Source organism: Falco rusticolus, chromosome 7 (assembly GCF_015220075.1).
Source record: "Falco rusticolus isolate bFalRus1 chromosome 7, bFalRus1.pri, whole genome shotgun sequence".
Lineage (NCBI taxonomy): Eukaryota > Metazoa > Chordata > Aves > Falconiformes > Falconidae > Falco > Falco rusticolus.
The window spans coordinates 71,238,402-71,259,923 of NC_051193.1; the positions used below are offsets into that span (position 1 = coordinate 71,238,402).

The 21,522-nt window shown below is 42.0% G+C and overlaps 1 protein-coding gene across 4 annotated transcripts in view; it reads right to left on the reverse strand.

Annotated features, from left to right (window-relative positions):
* The window catches only part of LOC119150726 (transmembrane protein 263-like), a 204,919-nt gene that overhangs the window by 120,363 nt on the left and 63,034 nt on the right, over positions 1-21,522 (reverse strand). Inside the window, exon 3 of one of the 4 annotated variants that reach the window (XM_037393438.1) lies at positions 5,635-5,768. The exons of the other annotated variants lie outside the window; for them this stretch is intronic. Coding sequence (XP_037249335.1) covers positions 5,635-5,671 — 37 coding nt within the window. The 5' untranslated portion in view covers positions 5,672-5,768. The remainder of the gene's footprint in view (positions 1-5,634; positions 5,769-21,522) is intronic. 4 annotated transcript variants of the gene reach the window in all.

The window sequence follows — 21,522 nt, forward strand, 5'->3', positions numbered from 1 at the left end:
AGAATCAGCAACTTTAATCACTGGATGGGCTGTTAGTCAGTCAATATAAATCTGTTACTCTCTTTTTGCAGGAGCAGAAAATGGTCTTACTCTAGGAGAGACTGACCTACAGAGAAGAGAATGTGCAATACTCAACCAAGAAGACAGCTCATACACATTGGATGTAGGTAATACAGGGCAAAATACCCTTGTATTTAAAATTTATTTGGAGAGAGATGCACTGACTTAGTTTGAATGCACCTGTTGCTTGATGCATTGGCTAAACCCTACAATTCCCCAAGCCTGCTATCCATTACTAACCATTTCAAAGTATTTCAAGCAGATATGAAACACAACAGTGTATTTAGGCTGCTCTCTCTACATCCTTATCTTTCTTGCCATCAATAACACGATGGAAAACATACCTGTGCTAACTAAAACGTTTGTCTGTCACAGTAAGGTGGATGCCTTGTTCAGTAGCAGTTCCGGTGCACTCCTCCCCACAGCGATAAAGCACTCTTGTTTTGTCACTACTGGGTGCAGCCCAGAGATGTTCTAAGCTGTAGGGACAGTATCCCAGTTGTCAGACATGTGGGAACAAAATCTGGCTTTCATGAAAGCCAGGGTCTTTGGGAACATTTTTAAGTTGTGGTAAACTGGAATCCAGTTGTTATTGGCAGGTGCAGGAGCAGCTGGAACAAGGGTACAAGCATCAGTTCCTTCCCCAAAGTTTCAGAAACAAGAAAATTGCCTGAATGCTCACATAGCGTGTCAGTAATAGCCAATATTTGCAAGGCGATAAGCACACTTTTTTGGAGAGTAAGCAAAGGCTACAGTGCGGCCCTTCCTGCTGGGCCAGCGCCCTGGGCGCTGTGTACTGGCAGTCTGGAGAGGTGAGATCCTGGGGAAAAAGAGCTGGGGGGCGGGGGCGTGTGTGTGTGTCTGGGTCCGAGTCTCTCAATCAGAGCTAAGAATTTCAAAATTAAATTCCTTCTAATGAAGGAACTACCCTATGCAACTGGATTTGGATAAAATGTACACGTTGAAATTAAATGGAATCATGTCTAACTTTCAAGAATTCAATACTTGCACTGCAGAGACAACGCATGTGGTGCCTGTATATGTAATGCACGCTTGCCACGGGAAACCAAGCACAATTGTTGCGAAGTTAATTAATTGCTTGGTGTTAACAGACTTTTCATATCTGAGCTGCGGTTTTCAAAATTCCCTGTGTTGTTGAGCCATTCGGAGAAAGCCAGCGAGGCTAAAAGAGCAAAGTGTTATATCCAGTGATGGTTTCACTGATCACCACATCATTGTATCTGTTTTTCAGCTTTTATACACTGGACTTTTGGAGTATCAAGCTTCTGGGAGTTCTTGAGACAAAAGACTTAATCCTAACAAAACCACTGAAAAACTTGGTGTTCTATGACCCATGACCACTTCTATGCAAACCTAACACTCTGGGGGACTTCAGGCTGTAGGGTAGATACAGAAACTAAGAAATGAATCAAAAATTTAGTTAACTAAACTATTTTTCTTCCTAACTGTCTTCTCCAAGATGTTTCCCTAGGCAAGTGTCTTCATTTCTTTTTAGCACGGACTGAAAAATGTCAGCAGAGAAAACTATAAATCTGCCTTTTTTATTCTGTCTCAAGTTTTGAATAAAGCTATGGATCCTGTTCTTTACTGCAGATTTTCAAAGTTGTTCTGAGGATTTTGTTGGTTTTTTTTAAAAAAAATTATGCTACCCAGCTGTGAAGGGAATAAAAGAGAAAAATCAAAGCTATGGGTAGGCAGTGTGCATAAGCCAAGCTGGTCCCCAACACAGTGAGAAAGAAAATCTGGTGGAGTCATCATCCTCAACTCACCTGGTTTATTAAACCCCAGAGACAACAGACTTCACTCGGTCAAGGACACGTAGGGGCAGGAGGGGACCCTGAAGTGCAAAGCAGACTAGTTTTTGGTTTTGCTGGGACAGGTTGTTGGGAGAGGGTAGACTAGGAGGGCTACCCAACCGCAGGATGATTCACAAGCTCACTGCTGCAGTTGTCTTGATGAAATCAGAGCGTGCAGCAAATTTACATGACTGATGAACAGGTAACACAGGAATATTCTACTCATCTGTCTTCTAAATAGAAAACTACAGGCCATAAACCAAGATAACTTATCTATTCTTTATATGTATCCCTTACATTAAAAAAATTCTGAAGGTTTCCATTTTTTAAATGTGTAATATGATGTATGACTATTAAAAACATATTTCAGTCAATGAGTTCCTCAAAAATATTCTAATAATCACTGCTGCTGAACTTCAACGTTGTGATTCATCACCTTAATTCCAGACTTTCTCTGTTCCCTGACTAGGATTCCCAACCACCCCACTGAAAACACACAAAAGGCTTTCTGTAACTGCTCCCTCCAGCTACACTTCAGCAAATGATGGAGATACTTCCAGTACTTCACCGGTCTTAAATAAATGACAAAATGCAGGACAGACTCTAAAACACAAACGCTTACTTTGCCAGCTGCTCAAGTGCTTTGATTTCCCTGGTTGTGAAGGGCTACATTTTAACACCATTTTAAAGGAAAGTAAAACCTGGAGCAAAACTCAGCGAAGATTCATAATACAGGCAGCAGCAGCCCAGGAGGAGCTGCTGGCATTAAAGCCTACCCAAAGCCAGCTTGCTGTCTAGGCGTTTGCCACTACGCTCTACCAGCAGTAAAAACTGAAGTGAACAGAAGATGACAAGGACAACAAAAATATTTTTAAATTTTAAAAAGTAAATCCAAACACCTTATAAAAACAGTTGCCCTATAAAGCATGACACAAAAAGCTAGGGGTCTTTGGATATTTCAGCAGCTCTACTGTAACAACCTCCAACTCAAGCAAGCAGAAGCGACAGCGACCATCTAACCTTCGTGCTCCCCAGGGCCACTGGCTCTGCCTGAGGAAAGCTCCCGGTGGAGAACTACCCAGGCCCACAGCACCCCTCCACCTTAAAAGACTGACCACCAAATTCTTCCTCTCTTAAGATACAATTGAGGGAAAACAAGAATACTACAGGTCATAAAAGCGACTTTTAGTGGCAAGTAAATACAATAAACCAAGAAAGGGAAGAGAGGATAGGAGGTTCTCGGCAGTGGGAAAAGGAGCCTGCACAGGTGGCAGGGCAATCCCACTGGGAAAATGAAATGGAAAGAGAAGAAAGATGAGAAGCACAGGCAATGGGGGGGACAGCATAAAGCCGAACAAAGGCAGCATTTAGGTGAGAACAGAACTGTGTAGGTGATTTCTTTTTACGTGGCAGGGCACCAGATACCAGCTAGGTATATCACTAGTGTTTTTCTAACAAAGTGTCTTAGGTTTCTAACATCACTCATTGCTTTCTCATTAATGTGGCCTTTCCTTTATTATTTTCCTTCACTGCAGCCAAGTAGTTCCATGCCTGTGAAGACTGTGCCTCTGACCTGAACACTGGAAGGGCACGAGGTCTGCTCACAGAGCATTCTATAATTACTACAGCGAATCCACTGTCCAGCGGCTGCCTACTGCCCATTACATCTGTGCAAACTGCTATCAGATCCTCCAGAACACAGCAGCTCTTCGGACGCACGGATGTTTTCTATATAGGAAGAACATGGCAGACTTCAGTGCAGTGCACAGATACTCGGCTACGTGACCAACACTGACGACGTCTTGGCAAAATCCTATCTCCCAATGTGTTTTTATATTTGATTTATACAACAGACTACAGTTAACTAATGCATTTATCAGAAATGAACAAGCATAAATGCCATATAAACCAACTTGTCCATAACATCTTTTCTGTTTTTGTCCCAAGCAGGCCAACAAGTCACCAATCTAGAGTATTTATTTACAAGTAAACAGCCATATGACCTGAACTTTAAATTAAACCCAGATGTTTGAGCCCATATATAGCAACATTTCTTCAAAAAGATAATCAGTCATTAATTCTGCACATTACACAATGCTAGTGGATCACATTACTGTATTCCCATACCTTACATTTATTTTTCTAAAGAAATATTAGTTCTGAAAGTCCTAATATGGTCTACAAATAAATCTTCTCTAGTCTGCTATACTGGATAATCTTCCTTGATTGGCATTTTGGAATATCTCTGAGCTATGCATCCATTCAATTGTTTTGCAGGTTCATTTTCATTTTGAAATAAGTTTCGCACACAAAAAACATCCAAACAGGCTAATTTAAAGAAAGTGTTAGGTTTTGTTTCTTTGTATGTGTTAGCACATTTAGATGTCGAATGGTATGCATTATAAGATGACTGAAAACCTATTCCAGTAACAGTGCAGAAGTGCATAAGGGTTTGACATTTCTTCTTAATCTCTTACGTAGATTCCACTACAGGAACAAAAAGGATTAAATATTTAAAACCCCACAAAACTAATGAGTAGCTAATGCTGGGTGGTAACGCAGCACAGCAAAGAAATTCAAAATCTTATACCTAGCATATCTAGATGCTTTTCATATATAAATACATATGGAATATACACATGCATATATCTTTTACAGATGCTACATCCCAAACATGAATAGATGATTTACAAGTAAATTCTTAAATTAGAAAAGCTCTTCTTTCAGGGGAAAAAGCAAACCATTAGATTAAGACACTTACAGTAGTTTTCACTGCTAAAATCAGATAAGGCTTTTGCTTCAGGGAACTAATGCACAGGATCTTCCCTGAAGTAAAACAGCAAACGCAGGCACAAGGTAAACTGGCAGGCTCAACCACAGAAATAAAGTGCTGACCTCACCTAAATTCCTTTCTGGCAAAATAGTTTATGTTCCTGGTTATGTACAGGTAGCTCAGTTTCATTACACTAAATTGGACTTTTCTTGTTCATATTTAAATACGACATTGACACCAACACTGCAGTGTTTTGTAATACCAGCTACACATCATCTACCTGTCCCAGCGCAAATTACCCTCCTCTTACCAGTCTCTCATGAAGTTTTGCAAGTTTCCCTACCTGCTTTCTGTCTGTGGCTCCTCAGGAGTTCCTTTTTCCTCTCTCTTAACTAAGAAGAAACCTAAAAAACTCAGATACTGTCACTCATACCTTTTCTCCTACATTAAAATTTCCCATTATTTTCCCTTGTGATAACTCACTCCGATTCCTCTGCTATCCCTCCTCTAATCCATTCAGGTAACAGCAGCTTCAACTCATTCCCCTCATTTCTAGTCGTCACCACACAATCTCCAGCTCCGACTCCTTCCCTGCCGCGTACAAAGCCGCCCCACCATTCCCTTTCTTGCCCTCAGCGGCCATCAGCTACTAGCTTCTATTTCTTCAACTCTACCTTTGCCTGGTGGCATTTAAGGGACATCCATTTCACTGAAAAACACATTAAAACTTTGCTACAGCCCGTTCTGGGAGCCTAATGCTATATCCCCAGCTATTGGTTACATCAGTTAAGATGCACCTAAAAGAGCTAAGTTAAGGGATAATTGGTCTATAGTTTTCTTTAATTATGGTAGAATTGACATGAACGTGTGCAGGTGAAAGAGAAAAGCAAGGCAATGCCAGATCATTACCGGCCAGAGAGGGCCTCGAGAGGCTTGAGAGGTGATAGGAAGCTAGAGTCCTAGGGACAACGGAGAATTACTTACGGGAAGCCACACTGCATTGAACAGCACCATATTTCATTCGGGAGATCTTTGTGCAGAAAATTTTAGCTTTGTGGATAGTCTCTGGGCCATATGGGCCTGGCTGGGCATATACCGTCTGGGCAGATTAAAGGCATCTGAAAGCAAATGGGTAAATATGAATTCAAATAAAATCATAAGATGACATGCTAAAAGTAAGAGGTCTTTTGTTTGCCTGAGAATGGTAAATACTAAAAATGCTTGACCTAGTTGTGGATGGACATATTATGCCCTTGTAGGAAAAATCATCTAATTAATTTTAATTTTACTCAGACTACATACTTATGGTTTCTTCTAGTCCTGTGCAGCAACGGTAATTTCCTGTAAATTGCACAGAGAAGATATTGACTCCCTATTAGTGAGGATAACTCTTGAGAAGAGATGCATTAGAAAACACACACACTTTACAGGAGGCAGACATGCGGAGCTTGCTTCCCTATGAAAAGTATTATTTAAAACTGAAGGTCATAAAGTATGGCTATTTGTACAAGGCAAAGGAAACTCTGGATAGATTGTAGCTGAGCTCTTAATGATTGCTTCTCTTTCATTAGCTGTGGGTAGGAAGAGTAAGTAAAGGGCTGCAAACATGTATTCATGATTCTCATTAGCAAAAATGGCACTGTGCAAATCAATTTCCATGGATCCTGCTAGGATGGGCTTTCTAATTAGTCCATCATTAGACAGCTAACTTCTCACCACTTCTCAGACATCAAATAGTCCATCACCCCAACACATCACCCAAGCTAACAAGGAGAATTTTAATGAAAGCAAGTCAAACTGGCTGCTACCACAGAAGGCACACAATAGGCTTTGTTATTAATCTTTCCCTACCCTCATTTCTACTCAGGATTTTAGTTTCTGTTCTTATAAACCTTTTGGTTTGCACCAATAATTTTGTTTTTTAACCTCCTGTTACTAAAGAATAGACCAGCTGCAACATGGAGCTGGGGGGGAGGGGAAGCTGGGATAAAACGCAACCAAGGTACAAGCTGAGATTGCTACCGGGTATTTCAGAGCTTTCCATCTTATGATGCTGAAGAGAAATGTCAGCTTGCTGCTTGTGGTTTTAAATGGAAGCAGTCCGTGAAAAGCATTTGGCTGATTGGCTCAGCAGCGTGATTTAAATGAGCTTCCAGCATGGCCATCCTGCTTTACACGGGGCAGATGCTCCATTCCAAATGGTGGGGTCTGGGCTTGAAAAACCTATCAGCAGGCACAAAAAGGGAAACTCCCTTAAGATTAAAAGTGGCTTGACAAACACATACACAAAGGAATAAAGGAACACCTGACAAAGACGAAAAATCCCTCCCTGAACTGAGCAGTCATCTCAGTATTTGAGTAGCAACATCAGTATTTATTATTTTTTTTAATTGAGGGAAAAACATTTAAAAGAATAAATTCTACATGGACATGTCCCTAATTTAAAATAGCTGCTCCTGCCTGAAGGAAAATTTGCTGCCCTACTGTTCAGGCACAAGTCTGCTCATACCAATTTTCTGTTTCTCTGTGTTTTGCTTCCCTTTCTTCTTTATTACCAAGGACATTTACATGAAACAGCATTTTTGCTTTTAAGAGTTCATCTGTTCCCGCTGCTTATCCCCCCACCTGAAGTCATAATCCTCTGTTTGTGATGACATAATAATTTCCACTGCAACCAATTGTGATGCCACAAACAGAGGATTATGACTTTAGGTGGGGAATAAACAGCGGGAACAGATGAACACTTAAGAAACAAAGATCCTGTTTTCATGCAAATGTCTTTTGTCATCAAGAACAAGGTTAGAGAAATGCAGAAAATATACGATAAGAGCAAGCAAGCAGAATGGGTACTAAAGAGAAACTCTCAGCGTTTTCCAGGAGGCATTCAGCTGCTCTTTCAAATTAACTTCCTACGTAACTAGGAATTTTAAATGTTTCTGAAACATAGGTAACTTTGTATTTGATTGAAGTGCCGGTATAATGTGATCTGAATTATTGACGTCTTCCTACCAGCAGGGCTAGTGTGCTTTGCCATGGGGGTGCATGGGTGGATTAAAAAAAAAAAAAAAAAGGAAAAAAATCACCAGAAATACGACCAAGCAAGGTTTCTAAAGTCAAAGCTCAGCTAGGCTGTTTTTCTCCCCCTTCTTCAAAACCAAGAAATTCTCCAGTTTCAGAAGTATCACTAGCTGAATAAATATTCAGATGATCCAAACGGCGGGAGCAGCAGCAGCAATATGGTTTTTAATTTAGTTTGGATCAATTTTGTGGCCGTTGCAGTTATAATTAGAGGGCTGCAACGAATGCTGAAGCTCCCTCTAAATTTAGTCCGAACACAGACTATAAGATGCTGTCCAAAGGGACACACCTAACAAAGCAGGGCAAATATATTTGCTGTGGTTAATGAGTGGATAGGAAAAAAAAAATGAATCAGTGAAGAAGAAAAACATCTGAAATTATCTTTCCTCCTGGAATAAAACCAAATCCTAAGCAAAACAGTTCAAGAAAAATTATCAGAATTTCTACTGTGGACATTTTCCTTTAAAATGGCACACGTTCTAGAAATAAATATTCAAATCACAGGCTCAAAAACATTTTCTGTGTCAAATGAAACTGTTTAGGTTAATTGTATTTGTTTTCAGCTCAGTCACTGAATTTAATATGTGGACAGCCTTGTGTCTACATTAAGGAGTTCAGTGAACTTAACGGGGCTCGCAGCAGAAGTTTTAGGGCTACTTGGTCTGGTCCAAACCACCTCTGCCAACATGGTGCAGAACTGACTGATGGGCACGTATATGCCCCCCCTGCGGTGACCAGAGCCGCTCTCCTGCCCCGCCAGTCGGGGAATGTTCTCCTCTCCCCAGTAAAAACTCCAGAACTAGGGGGTGCAGGCGGTGTGGACAATGTGTGCGTATGTATGTATTTATTCTACTACAGTACAGCTTACTGTGAAAAGGCCCTTGCTGGCCTGCTGACCGCATAGACCACTTTAGGTTCTCACACACAAGCCGGTGTGCCCGTCCGAGCCTGAGCACAGCCCGACACACACCGAGGGCCAGAGGGATGGGCCGGGGTCCCAGCACACCCATTACACGTTAAAAGGTCATCTCACGTCCTGAAATGGATTTAACAGGCTGAAGCAGCTAACACTAATACAATTTCTCATTTGCTCTTTAATACTTCTCAAAGACGCAGAGACCTTGGCTCAGATCCATCCAGCCTGGTTCTAAGCAGCTGACCAAAGCCCTGAATGAAAGGCCCGATTTTTCTAATCTTCCTACACAAACAAGACCTCCAGAAGGTGATTCAGCCCAAGTCCTGAATCACCCTCGTGAAGTGTCTCACTGCCTGTGGGAGAAAGTGATGTACATTTATATGAGCGTGATGTCTACACGTACACTCGGCTCTCTGGTTCCCTTTCTCTTCCCAGGCACCCTAATTCCGTCCCACAAAACCTCTTGCTCATTCAGCCGTACAACAGGTGATCTGTGTGACCTTCCCCTGCTGGCAGCAAACTCCGCAGCCCAAGTCACAGCACTGTGTTCAGACAACCAGTCAATGCAGTCACTGCCGAGAGCCCGGCAAAGAAAAAAAAGTGTTCTGCAATTACAGTGTCAAATTTCCTAACCACCTTAAGGTCTAATTTCTGAGACTATTTCAAATTAGTTTTAGACAAACTATACCTTTATCTTCTCTTCCTTACTGCATTACTTAAGCTGTTTTGCTTTTAAAGTAGTATTTTACTGACTTGACATTCAGAAAGAAAAGGATCTCAGAAATAAGGGGGGGCGGGGGGGCGGGAGAAAGTAAAACTACATGTAATTTTTAAAGCATGTCTTCTCAAAAATGAGTTTTCCTATACAACTGCTCCTTTAAGCCAGCAACAGTGCCAGATGAAGCATAGAAATCAACTCTCTAAAAACGGGTCTTTAATAATTAAGTTACATAAATTGAACATAATTAAGTTATACCAGCTGGGCATGTGCTATGTGTATTTGAATGATGAGGTCGGCAGTAAAAAGCAATACAGAATAGATGTTAAGGTAATTTCTATACGACTTTCCACTTACATCAAATGTGCCAAGATACTCAGATTGTAAAAGGGTCTTAAGTAAGTGCAAGAAGCTAGTTTATATTTAAAATTCATTTAATAGATCACATTAAAAAGTGAAATATGAAAAATTAAAACATCTCTCCACTATTGTCACTTTGATAAAATGGAAAGGAAGAGGAACAATGAAACCATTTCACTCTCAAATTTGCTTGCAGTTTTTGATGTGACCCCAAGTCATAATTCTCAAATCATCACAGAGGAAAATTACCCATTCTTGATAGTGCTTAAAAGTTGCTATTTTTTAAAAGAGTATTTTTGCTACTAGATCTTGTGCAGAATTGTAGAGAGAAATTTGGAACCGCAGGATAATTTATACTAGTTTACATACTTGAAAAGGCATATATTGTTTACAAAATGTCTCATCCTTAAATGCACTTGAGACAGATCTGCAGTCCAACCGAAACTGCAGAAAGAAGAAAAAAAAAAAAAACAAACAAAAACCCACAAAACCCAAACCCACCCCTCAATATCCCAGCCTATGCCACGACTGGAGTTCTTCCTGTTACAAGTCTTTTCCCAACTTGAATCTACCTTACTGGAGCAGTTCAAAGCTATTTACCACCTCTTCTGCCACTCTGTATGCAGAGTTCAGGCTCCTTTTCTTTCTTCAGCTGCCTTTTAAGTGTTTGAGGATTATTCTCAAGATCCACCCTCCCACCTTCTCTTTCTTAAGATTTACCAGCCCAGATCTTTCAGTTCTCCTTCAAACACCAAGTTATCCCGGGCCGATCACCCTCGCCCTGCTCCAGCTCCCCCCGGGGGCATGCCCACAGCCCAGCCCCATGCTCCGGCTGAGGTGTTGGGGATTACCTCCCGAGTCGCCGTACTCTGACACCCTTTTCTGCAAGTCTAACGCTTGGACTTAGGTGGATCACAGACTAAATGCTAACGTCAGGAGGTCTTTCTTCTACAAACCTACTCACTAGCCAGTTATTCTCTACCCTGTGTTCATGCATTTTATGCACTTTCTTATTCTGAAGTCTTGGAAACTGCACCTTACATGGTGTCATTCCACCTTCCTCCCAAACCACTTCTCCAGCCTCCCAAAATTACACTCAATTTTCCCTGTGTCCTTCAACACCTTCACAATCCCTCCCGACCACATATCATTTGCAACTTGATTTAAATTTTTTAATCCAGATGAGAGCATGAAGCGCACTAATGAAAGCGCTGAGTATCGGTGGTCCAGAAGTGACCTGCGGGATGCTATCTGCCCCCCGCTGCGGGGGACTCAGCGGCACGGCCAGCACGCTGCTGCGGCACCCTCCATGCTGCAGGCTCTGCTCCTTGCCCTGTGTAAATACTGTGACAGGAATCCTCTACTTTATTTCCCAAAACAGATGTATAACAGACACTCAAACTGCTCCCACAATAATACCTGGATACGATTAAATGTTTTATTGAAATTTATATTGGCAGAGACAAACGGAGCAACCTACCAGTTCCTCACTAGAGGACCTCTGTCTCAAGCTTTATGTGAAAATGTATGTTTATATATGAGCAGATGTACCTTCACATACAAGGCAGTTAAAATGAAAACGCTATTAACAAATGCAAGTGTTGAAAAATTTGACAGGCACCAAAAAATTCAGTGCTTCAGTCTTTCTATAACCTGCAAAACCAGGGATTATGAATACAACTGCACTACGTTCACTGCACATTAACTTTTTTATTTCTTGAGAAAGATGAGGACAGGCTTGGCTTTGGTTTCTCTACACCTCAAGTGAATCCAGACATTCGATTATGTCCATACAAATGAAGTATTTTGACAGCCTTCATCACAGAGATGTCAAGTAAATATTATATATGCATCCATCATTACTACAGCTCTTGTTTTGATATTATCTGACTTCAGAGAAATTGAGAAAAAGGCATCACTTCTTCAGAAGTAGATGAAGTATATTAACTAATGACAGTGCTTTACTGAGACAATGCCCCGGTAAAGTCTGCTAAAGTAGATGTCTGGTGACCACCTACAGCAGAACCAAACACAGAACTTGCCAACTGCTGTTTAAGACTTTAAATCACACTGTTATGAAGAAATAAAAAAGTAATTTTATTTGTCCTGGAATTCTAAAACTTATCTCTCTTCTTTTTTGCCTTCTTTTTTTTTTTTTTTTTTTTTTTTCCCCCCCTAACTCAGGAATGCATCTTACTCATTAGAATTGCTAACCCCATATATTTTTCAGTATGGTGACAGACAGGGAAAGAAAAGACATCTGCTAAAACAGAATGGCAATAAAAATGTTAGATGGACACCTATCTGTCTTCCCTAGAAACCAAATACACTATTGCCGTAATTCGCTCTCAATAACTGACCATCAATTAATCTTTTTACAAGAGAGGTTTATGGCCACAAGCTTCTATTGATTTTAAAGTTAAGAATAAAACTGGAAAATAGCCACATGCAGAACACCTTCCAAAAGTGTATCAAAAGGAAGACCTTTTCCTTGCCAGCTTAATCTCTGCAAATTTATGTACTGAGAAAGCTAAAAGGAAGTCCTGGCTAAATTCACGACAGTGTAAGCATTGCAGAAAACTGCAGTAACTGCAGCAAAAACTGGCCCTACCAACGCACTGGAAGCTCTTCGCCTTAAAGAGGATTTCACACATTCTAAGCTTCTTGAATCGAAGAGGAAATCAATGTTTACCACCCAGAGCAACATATGGAATTAGTTCCCATCCAACCTCTGAAAAGTCATTTATTTTCTATCCTTGAAAGAGCTTTACATCTCAGAAAGCTAGAATACACTCAGTAAGGTCTCCAAATAATCTTTAATCCTCCATCTCGAAACCTTCTGCCTGCCTCCACAAGCTACATTTGAGTGAATAATAACTTTTCTAAAGGTAAACTGTATATTGTAAAACCTGGTTTTTAACTGACTAATAAAATGGGAACCATTAAGGAAGGGGCCTTTGCTTCCAAGGGCCGATGCATTGGAAATACTACTTCCCTAGAAATTGACTGTTTCATCATTCATATTCAAAATACTTAATCAGATAAAAGCCACAAGCTACGTTGCCTGTCAACCAGAATCGAAAAATTGGGAAGAGATGCACCATAAGCTACCACAAATACAACAAAGAAGCTTACACGTTAATAAAGCTGACACTGCAAAATCCTTTTGCATTTAGGTCTCTACCCCATGTTATGTTGCTGTTGTCATTTGTGAACTTGTGGTGCATTACAAATTTACAACAAGCCAACTAAGCACGCCAGCTGCGTTTAGATACTAATGACCAAGGAGATCACAAACATCTACTGACCTTCCTGTCAGGGGGCAGGGTCTGGAGGAGGAAGAGGGATTATACCTTCCCATTTTAACTGCATGCCATAAAAGCAAAGATTAGAAAACTTTTAGTGTTTTCCCAACTAATAAAATACTCAAATTCTGGAAGACTCATTCCAGTACCACAGTTAAACACTCCAGGGGTAATCACACATCAGGATCTCATAACCTGAGGAGTCACTGAAAGCTATTTTCTCCCCATTCCCAACACATCCCTTGCTCCTCTGTTTACACGAAACACACATGAAATACACATAGGAAGGACTGTGCTTCAGCATTGTCTAATTCTGAAGTCAATTCATCACAAGTGAAACAGTTACCAGCACTAACACACCATCTGACAAACCACACGCAAGCTCCCAGCCTGGCTGGCCAGCCAGGTTCAAACCAGCCACCCGCCCGGCATCCTGTGAGACCCCCCCTCACCAGCCACCCACTACCACACGCCAGGCAAAGAACACATGAGCCGGCAGCTTCAGAGCTACGGCTGCGCCCGGAGCTCAAAGCTTCAGTTCTTCAGCGTAATTTTCATGTAAAACCTTGGCATAATTATTTCCATTTAAAATACCTTCTGCAGAATGTTCTCAACTTTTTAGCCCAATTCTTAAAATTCAGACAGGAATTCCACAGCTTGACAAGCTTTAACTTCTTCATCTCTTGAATGGGTGGAAAGTAATGGATGCAGAAACTCTTCTTGTCTACTTTAATGGACTAGACCACAGTTCCAGTGGAAACTACAGATGTTCAATTTAGCATGATCAGATTTATTTTAAAAAAATATAGAGATTTATTTTTTAATTTCCAAATCATCTTTAGAGGGAACAATAGGATGGCAGCATTAGCAGGGAACACTGCATTATTAAAACTATAAATCCCTCCAAAATGAAAGTAAGTTGTCTTGGTTTTTTCCCCAGCGTCGAAAAAAGTAAAAACAGCTTCCCCAAAGTTCAGCAGGCAATTTAATACCTTATTCAACTAAAGTAAGTGTTATGGTTTTAATATCTTATTCAAGTGAAGTTAAGTGTTTGGTTGCCTTTGTTGCTTCTCTGAGGACTAACGGGTACTCTGAAGGCATACGACTTCGGAAAGCCCATACTCAACCCTTACTCAGCAGAGCAGTCAAACTCATGTCCTACAACCAACACGTGCCCAAGGTGCCCCAACTCTGGATTCACAGGCTGCCCGAAGCACCCAGTTAGCAGGTCTGCTCTCCTACATCATCACTGAAGTGGCCCAACAATTAAAAGGTGCTTAATATACCACATCAGAAGATGAGATTGGAATTTAAGTAATGTTGCTAAATTGAGAATTAAATTATCCACAAGTTAACAAGCGTTAAGGGCATTTTTCTGTTTGGTGTTTTGTTTTGTTAACGGCACTAAAAAAAAGTCTTTCTACTACTAAGTTCATTTAGGGCAAAATTTTCAGAGATGTCCATCCACAGCACGTGCGTGCTACTGCACTTAATTAGAAAAACAATCAACTGCTGCTCATGCTCAGAAAAGTTACAGCAAAAATCTTAATTTAATTTCCAGCGGGGGGTGTGTGTGTGGAAAAAAAGTATATTATGACTGTCACTCCTCCACTCCCCTATTTCTTTCAAGGTATTCTTTCAGACTTCCCTTCCCCCAGCTGCACATGAAGATAACTCCTTCCTCTTTTTTGTTTTCTTTTTTTAACATATATATATTTAAGAAGACTTACTATATATATATAGTTTTACATATATATGTATCTTGTGCCTGAGAACTTGAGCTGGGGAGCAGGTGAGAGCACGCCTGCCCAGCTGCCGTCGGGACCCTGTGCCAGTCACCCCCTGGCACATGGGGGCACAGCAAGCAGGTCACAGGCACCACGGCTTTATGGACGTCACCACAAGTGCTTCCGTCCCACCAAAGGGAAAAGAATGAAACATTTACAGGTCAAGTCACCATCTTGGAAGAGATTTATAGTACACACGCTATTTCTTCTATGGACAGTAAATGGACACTCATTTGAAAACTGAACAGTTTAAGAAAATGCTTCCGTATGTGCCAAGGTTAAACTCATCTCTGTTGTGTGACCACCTCAACATGATTTGCAAGCTCGCCTATGCCTCCAGTGATAAGCTCCAAATACATCCTAACCCTCCTGCTAGCACTGCGTCGGTGTTTGCACACTGCCTCGACTGCTGCTCCAGACCCCCACACCTAACCTCTGCCAGGCACCTTCTCCTTTTCCACATCTCCTTTCTCCTACTGCTGTTGCCATGCCTGCCCTTCCCCAGGTTTCCCACCACTGAGAGCTGCCTGCCCCTTTGTTTTCTCCTGATCTCCCTATCCTTCCGGCAGCGGAATGAGAAAGCAAAGAAATAGAAGCAATAACGTATCGTAATTTAGCAATGATGCAGCTGGTGTACAGGCTCAGGAGCCCTTATCTGTCACACTTCTAAGGCAAAAATGAAGAAAATATCTTTTCTTGTCATTTTCTCATCCAGTAGATGAAAAATACCAATACAGAAAAGGTCCACAAGCAAGGAGAAAACAAAGACCAATTTCAAAAGGCAGCAAATATCTGTAACTCTGTCCCAAGCACTGACATAAGGGATTTCGCAGCAAGAAGAAGAAACAAACACACATCTGCTAACTTTGAGAAGCTATGAAGCAGATTTGTTTCCATTTCATCTCCATATGATTCGGGTGCTCAGTAGGCATCCATGTGTGCTTCAGGACAGATTTGCAAATGAACAGTGTTTTGACCTTGGTAGTACCTATGCAGAACCCAAGCAAAAACTACTCCACGTTTACTTCAGTGTGTGAGAGGACTTGATTTGCTGTCATCACAAGCCTCCCACTCCAGGCTTTCATTCTCTCCTCACCAGAGACTACATGCTGATTGCTCAGGCAAGGAGATGGGAAGGTAAGACACCAGCCTGTTTGCAGGACAGATATGCAGTACAAAACCAGCAAAAAGTTGTAAGAAAATCCATTCAGAAAGCTTCCTCAAACAGCTGCAGAGAGAGAGGCCAGCTGGCGGTAAGTGCTCAGAAATGGTGGGAGCAGAGAGGACAGAGGACGCCAGTCTGACCTTGCTGAGCCTGTCAAACCCAGGGCTGAGGAGGGACTACTGCCAAACGCTGTTCCAAATCTCTTGGGTTTGAAAACAAACCTGTTGTAAAATAAAATTCTGTTTAATGCTCTGGCCTCCGCTTTCTCCTCCCGAGGGGCAGGAGTGCATGGAGAGCAGCAGTGCAGAAGGCAGACAAGGCTCCGTGATGCCAGGGAAAGTGGTCCTTACAGACTGGCCAGAAGGCCTGGGCAAGTGGTCCAGGGACACTGCTGGCTTCTCACCTTCCAGCTCTCAAAATGCCTTCCAAATTGCAGCCAAGCAGTTCTGAATATTTTTTAGAGGCACCTGTAAAGCCTTATCTGAAATATTTTACTACCACTCTTGTCGTTTACATGCAAACAAGAGGAGCTTAAACCGGGAAAGCTGCAAAGAAAGGTTACAAGAATTGGAGTAATGGAGTCTCTTTAAAAGAGAGAAATGACAAGAAATTACAATTACTCATTTCAAATATGGAAAGGTAGACAGATGGGAAAAGCAAGCAGGAAGAAGAACTACAAACTATTTTGGTCAAGGGACGACGTTTCAACTGGGGACCAAGCAGTTGTGTTACATCCAAGTTCAGACTGGAAGTCAAAATGAATGAAGAATCTAAAATGGTTTTCCCATATTTAGGGGGTGGAGAGGGAGCAAGAAACACTTGTGGTGTTTGAAGACATCCCGAAAAGCTGATGACGAAACAGTGAGACTGGCTCTCAGAAGAAGACTTTAAACAGGACAAGATCAGTTTGTTTCCACCATTTTTATTTTCTATAAATAGCAGGTCCAGATATCCATGAGTCATTTGGAGGACTCAAAACAGAAATCTTCCTCCTCCCAGTCCACGCTTTCCTGTCTTTCAAAGCCCCAGAGAGAGCTCACAGTTGGGCAGAAAGTTGGGTAGGATGTGTCGCTGTTCTTACTGCAATTACATGGACAGCGGCCAAACTGATGTGACCTTCACATGTTTGATGTTAAATCATCTACAAAAATTTGGAGTGGAAGGAAACCCTATACTGCACCATCGCCTCACAGCCCAGTCAGAAGGCTAGGAGGGTTTTTTGCTTTGGTTATTGCCATCCTCTATAACGAGGCAGACAGTCTAATTCCTAAGTTAATCTACAGATTTTATCTAATCAATACTATGCAAATGCATAGGCCTGAGACTAGCAATATCCTCAAACTCTTCTGTTCTGCTTTATGGCACATTACAGTGGCAACATTTGATCATTTATTACAGGTTATCAATTCATACTACATTGTTAAGAAGCACACCATCACCCATAATATGTGGAGTTCATATTCTGTGAATACTTCTAAGCTTAACACAGCTGTTACTGCTATGGAGGAACATACTCAACGACCGAGCCATCCCTCCTATCCATATACTCATAAGAATATACAATAACAGTGATAATGCTGTGCAACTTGAGAGTCCCTGGCTAACAGTTACTGTGAAGTCAACTCTCCTTTTTTACAGCATGTGCTATGTGGATGCGTTAAAGCAAAGCAATTTAAGTGCCACTATACGTTTAATAAGATAAAAACAAGCAGTGAACATCACCACTCTAGATGCATCACTGGAGTTGAAAGGCTTTTCATTATCCAGCATATTTCACTTACTTTTACCTAGATAGTTTCAGAAGTGCCTTTCAAATCACACCCTCCTCTATAAGAAATTTTCAGAAGCAATGCTTCCGATTTCTTTTAAAGGCTGTACAGCACTGAAACACACGGATGCAGTCAGCTTGGTGACGGGCACGACTCCCAAAAAGCAACACTCCCAGGGCACTTGCCAATTTCATTTCAAGTTCGCACTTGCAGTATCTGGCTGTTTAGTTGGATCTTCCAGCCGCATCTGTGTACACCGCAGGGAGGGCTGGTACTTCTGTTAGCAGATGGCAGCTGACCATTTCCTGGGGTTGTCCAAATGGGAACTGAATATCCTCAACAATGACTGAAATTGGAACGATTTTACAGGAAGCATAGCAGAATTAAGTTAAGAAATAGCTACAGAAATGACATTTCGTTTCCTATTCACTTATTTTCCCAGCTTCCATTTAAATACGGTGCTTCCAAACAGCTTTTTATGACTTACACAATAGGGATGGCCTAGCTTTAACAGACCACGGGTCATTATGCTGCACAGCATGCCTTTGAAGAAGACTTCTGGATCATATCTCTTCTCTCCTCTTCTTCCAGCACTGCTTTACAGGAGCACTGCCTGAGAGGGTCTTACACTCGTCCCGCAGAACTGAGCTATGTGGTTTGTACAGCTCTCTGGGACGCCCCTTCAGGACCACTCCTTTCTGCAGGCAGCTAGAAGACATCGCCGCCCTTCTGCAGGAACGGCAGGCAAAGTCTTTGGCTCAGATCAGCAACTCCGGAGAGAGCCTTTGTTCCTTTACAAAAAGCCAGTACTCACAGAAAGGATGCAAACACCTTTCTAGGACAGCAGCTGCACTGGCTGGTATTTCTTTTCAAGGGCTCAGAGAAACCTGACTCAAACACTCAAAGCCAATCTGTTGTCAGGAAAAGGAAAGTGCATGCTGTGAAGTTACAAATAATAACAAATAGCACTTTTCAAGTTTGTTGCATGTTACTAGCATTTATGAAGGCACAGGGAAACTGCAATATCCTGCGGGGAGGGGATTAGGCACCTAGGGTGGGGGGTTTTGTTCATGGTGGGGTTTTTGTTCGCTGTGGGTTTTTTGAAATCGAATAAAAGGTGGAACAGCAGACATGAGGAATATACTCGGACATAACTTGTCCAAAACTTAAAGACATAGAGGGGCTTTGAGAACAAGTCCCCAGACCCTATTCTGGTGGTCAAATCACAACCATGCCAATAGAGACATGAGCATTTCCACACTCTGCTCGTGCTCCAGCACTCAATCCACCATCTCTACAAAAGGCACGGTCTGTGCCATGAAGAAGAACAATGGGTCAATACCAGCTACTTGTATAGCAATGCTTGGTTAGCATGAAAATGTAAACAAACAAAAAAAACCCAACCACACCACACTCAAAAAACCAAAAAAAAACCCCAAAAAACCAAAATAAACCCACAGACTAACAAAATGTGTCTAAATTCCATCAGTCTACTCAAGGTATAAATGATACCCCTGAGACCTCACCAGGTGCAAATCAATTTACTTAGTCTGCTGGAGGGGGGCGAGAGGGATGAATCAGTGCTGCAGGCATACAGGCTCCCTAAATTGTTCCATTAATGCATCTGCTGGCTCAGTATGCAGTGGTCTAAAACAACCTTTTCCCCAAAGTCATGGGACTTCAGATAAAAGGAAACAAAATGAAAAGAGGAAGCCACAAATAACATAAAAAACACATGGAAACAGACACATGAAGACAGAAAAATATTTACAGTTTTGATGCCAAGATAATAGCCTGCCAATACCTTCAAAGCATCTTAGGAGAAGCAGTGAAATATACTGTTAATGGTATGTGCTGGTTTTGGCTGGGGTAGAGTTGATTTCCTTCATGGTAGCTAGCGTGGGCTACATTTGGGATTTGTGCTGGAACTGTTGATAACTCAGGGATGTTTTTGTTATTGCCGAGCAGCGCTCGCACAGAGTCAGGGCTTTTTCTGCTCCTCACCCCACCCCAGCAGCGAGCAGCTGTAGGGCACCAGGAGCTGGGGAGGGACACAGCCAGGACAGCTCCCCGACTGACCCGAGGGATATTCCGCACCACGTGATGTCAGGCTCGGAATATAAAGCTGGGGGAAGGAGGAGGAAGAGGGAACGTTCTGAGTGATGGCGTTGGTCTTCCCCAGTCCCCGCTAGGCATGCTGGAGCCCTGCTGTCCTGGGGATGGCTGAGCACCTCCTGCCACGGGGAGTGGGGAATGAATCCCTTGTTTTGCTTCGCTCACGTGTGTGGCTTTTGCTTTACTCACTAAACTGTCTTTATTCCAACCCACGAGTTTTCTCACTTTTACCCTTCTGACTCTCTGCCCCGTCCCACTGGGGGGGAGCAAGCGAGCGGTTGTGGGGTGCTTAAGTTGCCGGCTGGGGTTAAACCATGACAAGATGTTAGTAAGAATGTAACTCTGGAAAGAACTTAGTCTTGCCACTATGAAAAGCTTCCAGAATTAGAAGAATGAGAATATGGCATGCTCTTCCAGGCAAGAGTGCAAGCATCTAGTCCTGGATAAATACTCAGAAATAAAATAGATACATAAATACTCAGTAAGGACAACCTCACATACCACAAGGACTCAGGAGAGAGTAGATGACCAGTCATGTCTTCACTACCATTTCTATCCGTCATTAAATGAGCCTGGAAAATCTAACCAGAGCTGAAGTAGGTACTACTATGGAATTATTGTAGCACCGATCAAAGGAAGCCTCCCTGGAACAGTAAGAGGTCATTTTAGCTGATCTGCAGACTGGCTGGCTCTAAAACTATGTGCTCTGCTTATCTATAGAAGAGATGCAACATGGACAGGAGCTATCCAAACCTGAGGTAGCAAACAAAGAACAAGTACTTCAAGGCTAAAATTCAGCTTTCTCCTAAAGCCCTGTTGCAGGTGGCACTGCTAACAAGACGGATGACTAATGCTGGGTGACTGGTAACTGGTAACTAGACCTGGGAAAGGATAGCTCAGAGGGTAAGTCACTCTCGGGAGCATGAAAACCTTTGATTTCAGAGTTTGCTCTCCACACACTTCCCAAGAGACACTGAACAAACCACATTATCAATTTAAACAGCGGTGTCCCAGATACTCAATTAATCTGATTATGAACTTTGTCCGCTTGTTTAATGTTTAGGTTACGACTGAGCTTTTCTTTTATCCTACCATCAAGAGCCTTTCACACCCTGCCTTTCATACTCATTTACACCCAACATCCTCCCTCCAAAGAGTCTGAGCATCGCTTTGGAAATTCTTATCCAGCATTAACTTTGTTGTATTTCTGGATCAAAACAGAAATTACAGCAGCGGCTGTCTGCAGCTAAAGTCTGTTCCTTGGTGGCACTGCCTTTCTTCTAGAGAAGATTATGTATGCTATGTATAAGGAGCTTTGAGTCCTAATGAAGCATAAGAAAAGTGAAAAGAAGAAAAAACAGTTTCTCAGAGATCCACCTTAGCTTTGAGCTGGCAAAGGTGCATTTCATGAAGGATACCCAGAGGCTGCATGCACTGCTGAAGGCAGCATTGTAAACAAGCAGCTTCAGCTGGCACTGCTTTGTGCTGGGCACCTTTACATCACTGTGGTTACTTAGGGCAAAAGGGCTCCTAATGCATTTTGCAATGTTACACACTGGTCGTGATCAGTTGACCTGAAGCTCTCTTATCAGGAGCATTCAGCAGCATAGATGGGACCATTCCAACTCAATACTCTTCATGCCTGTTCTTGCCAATCTG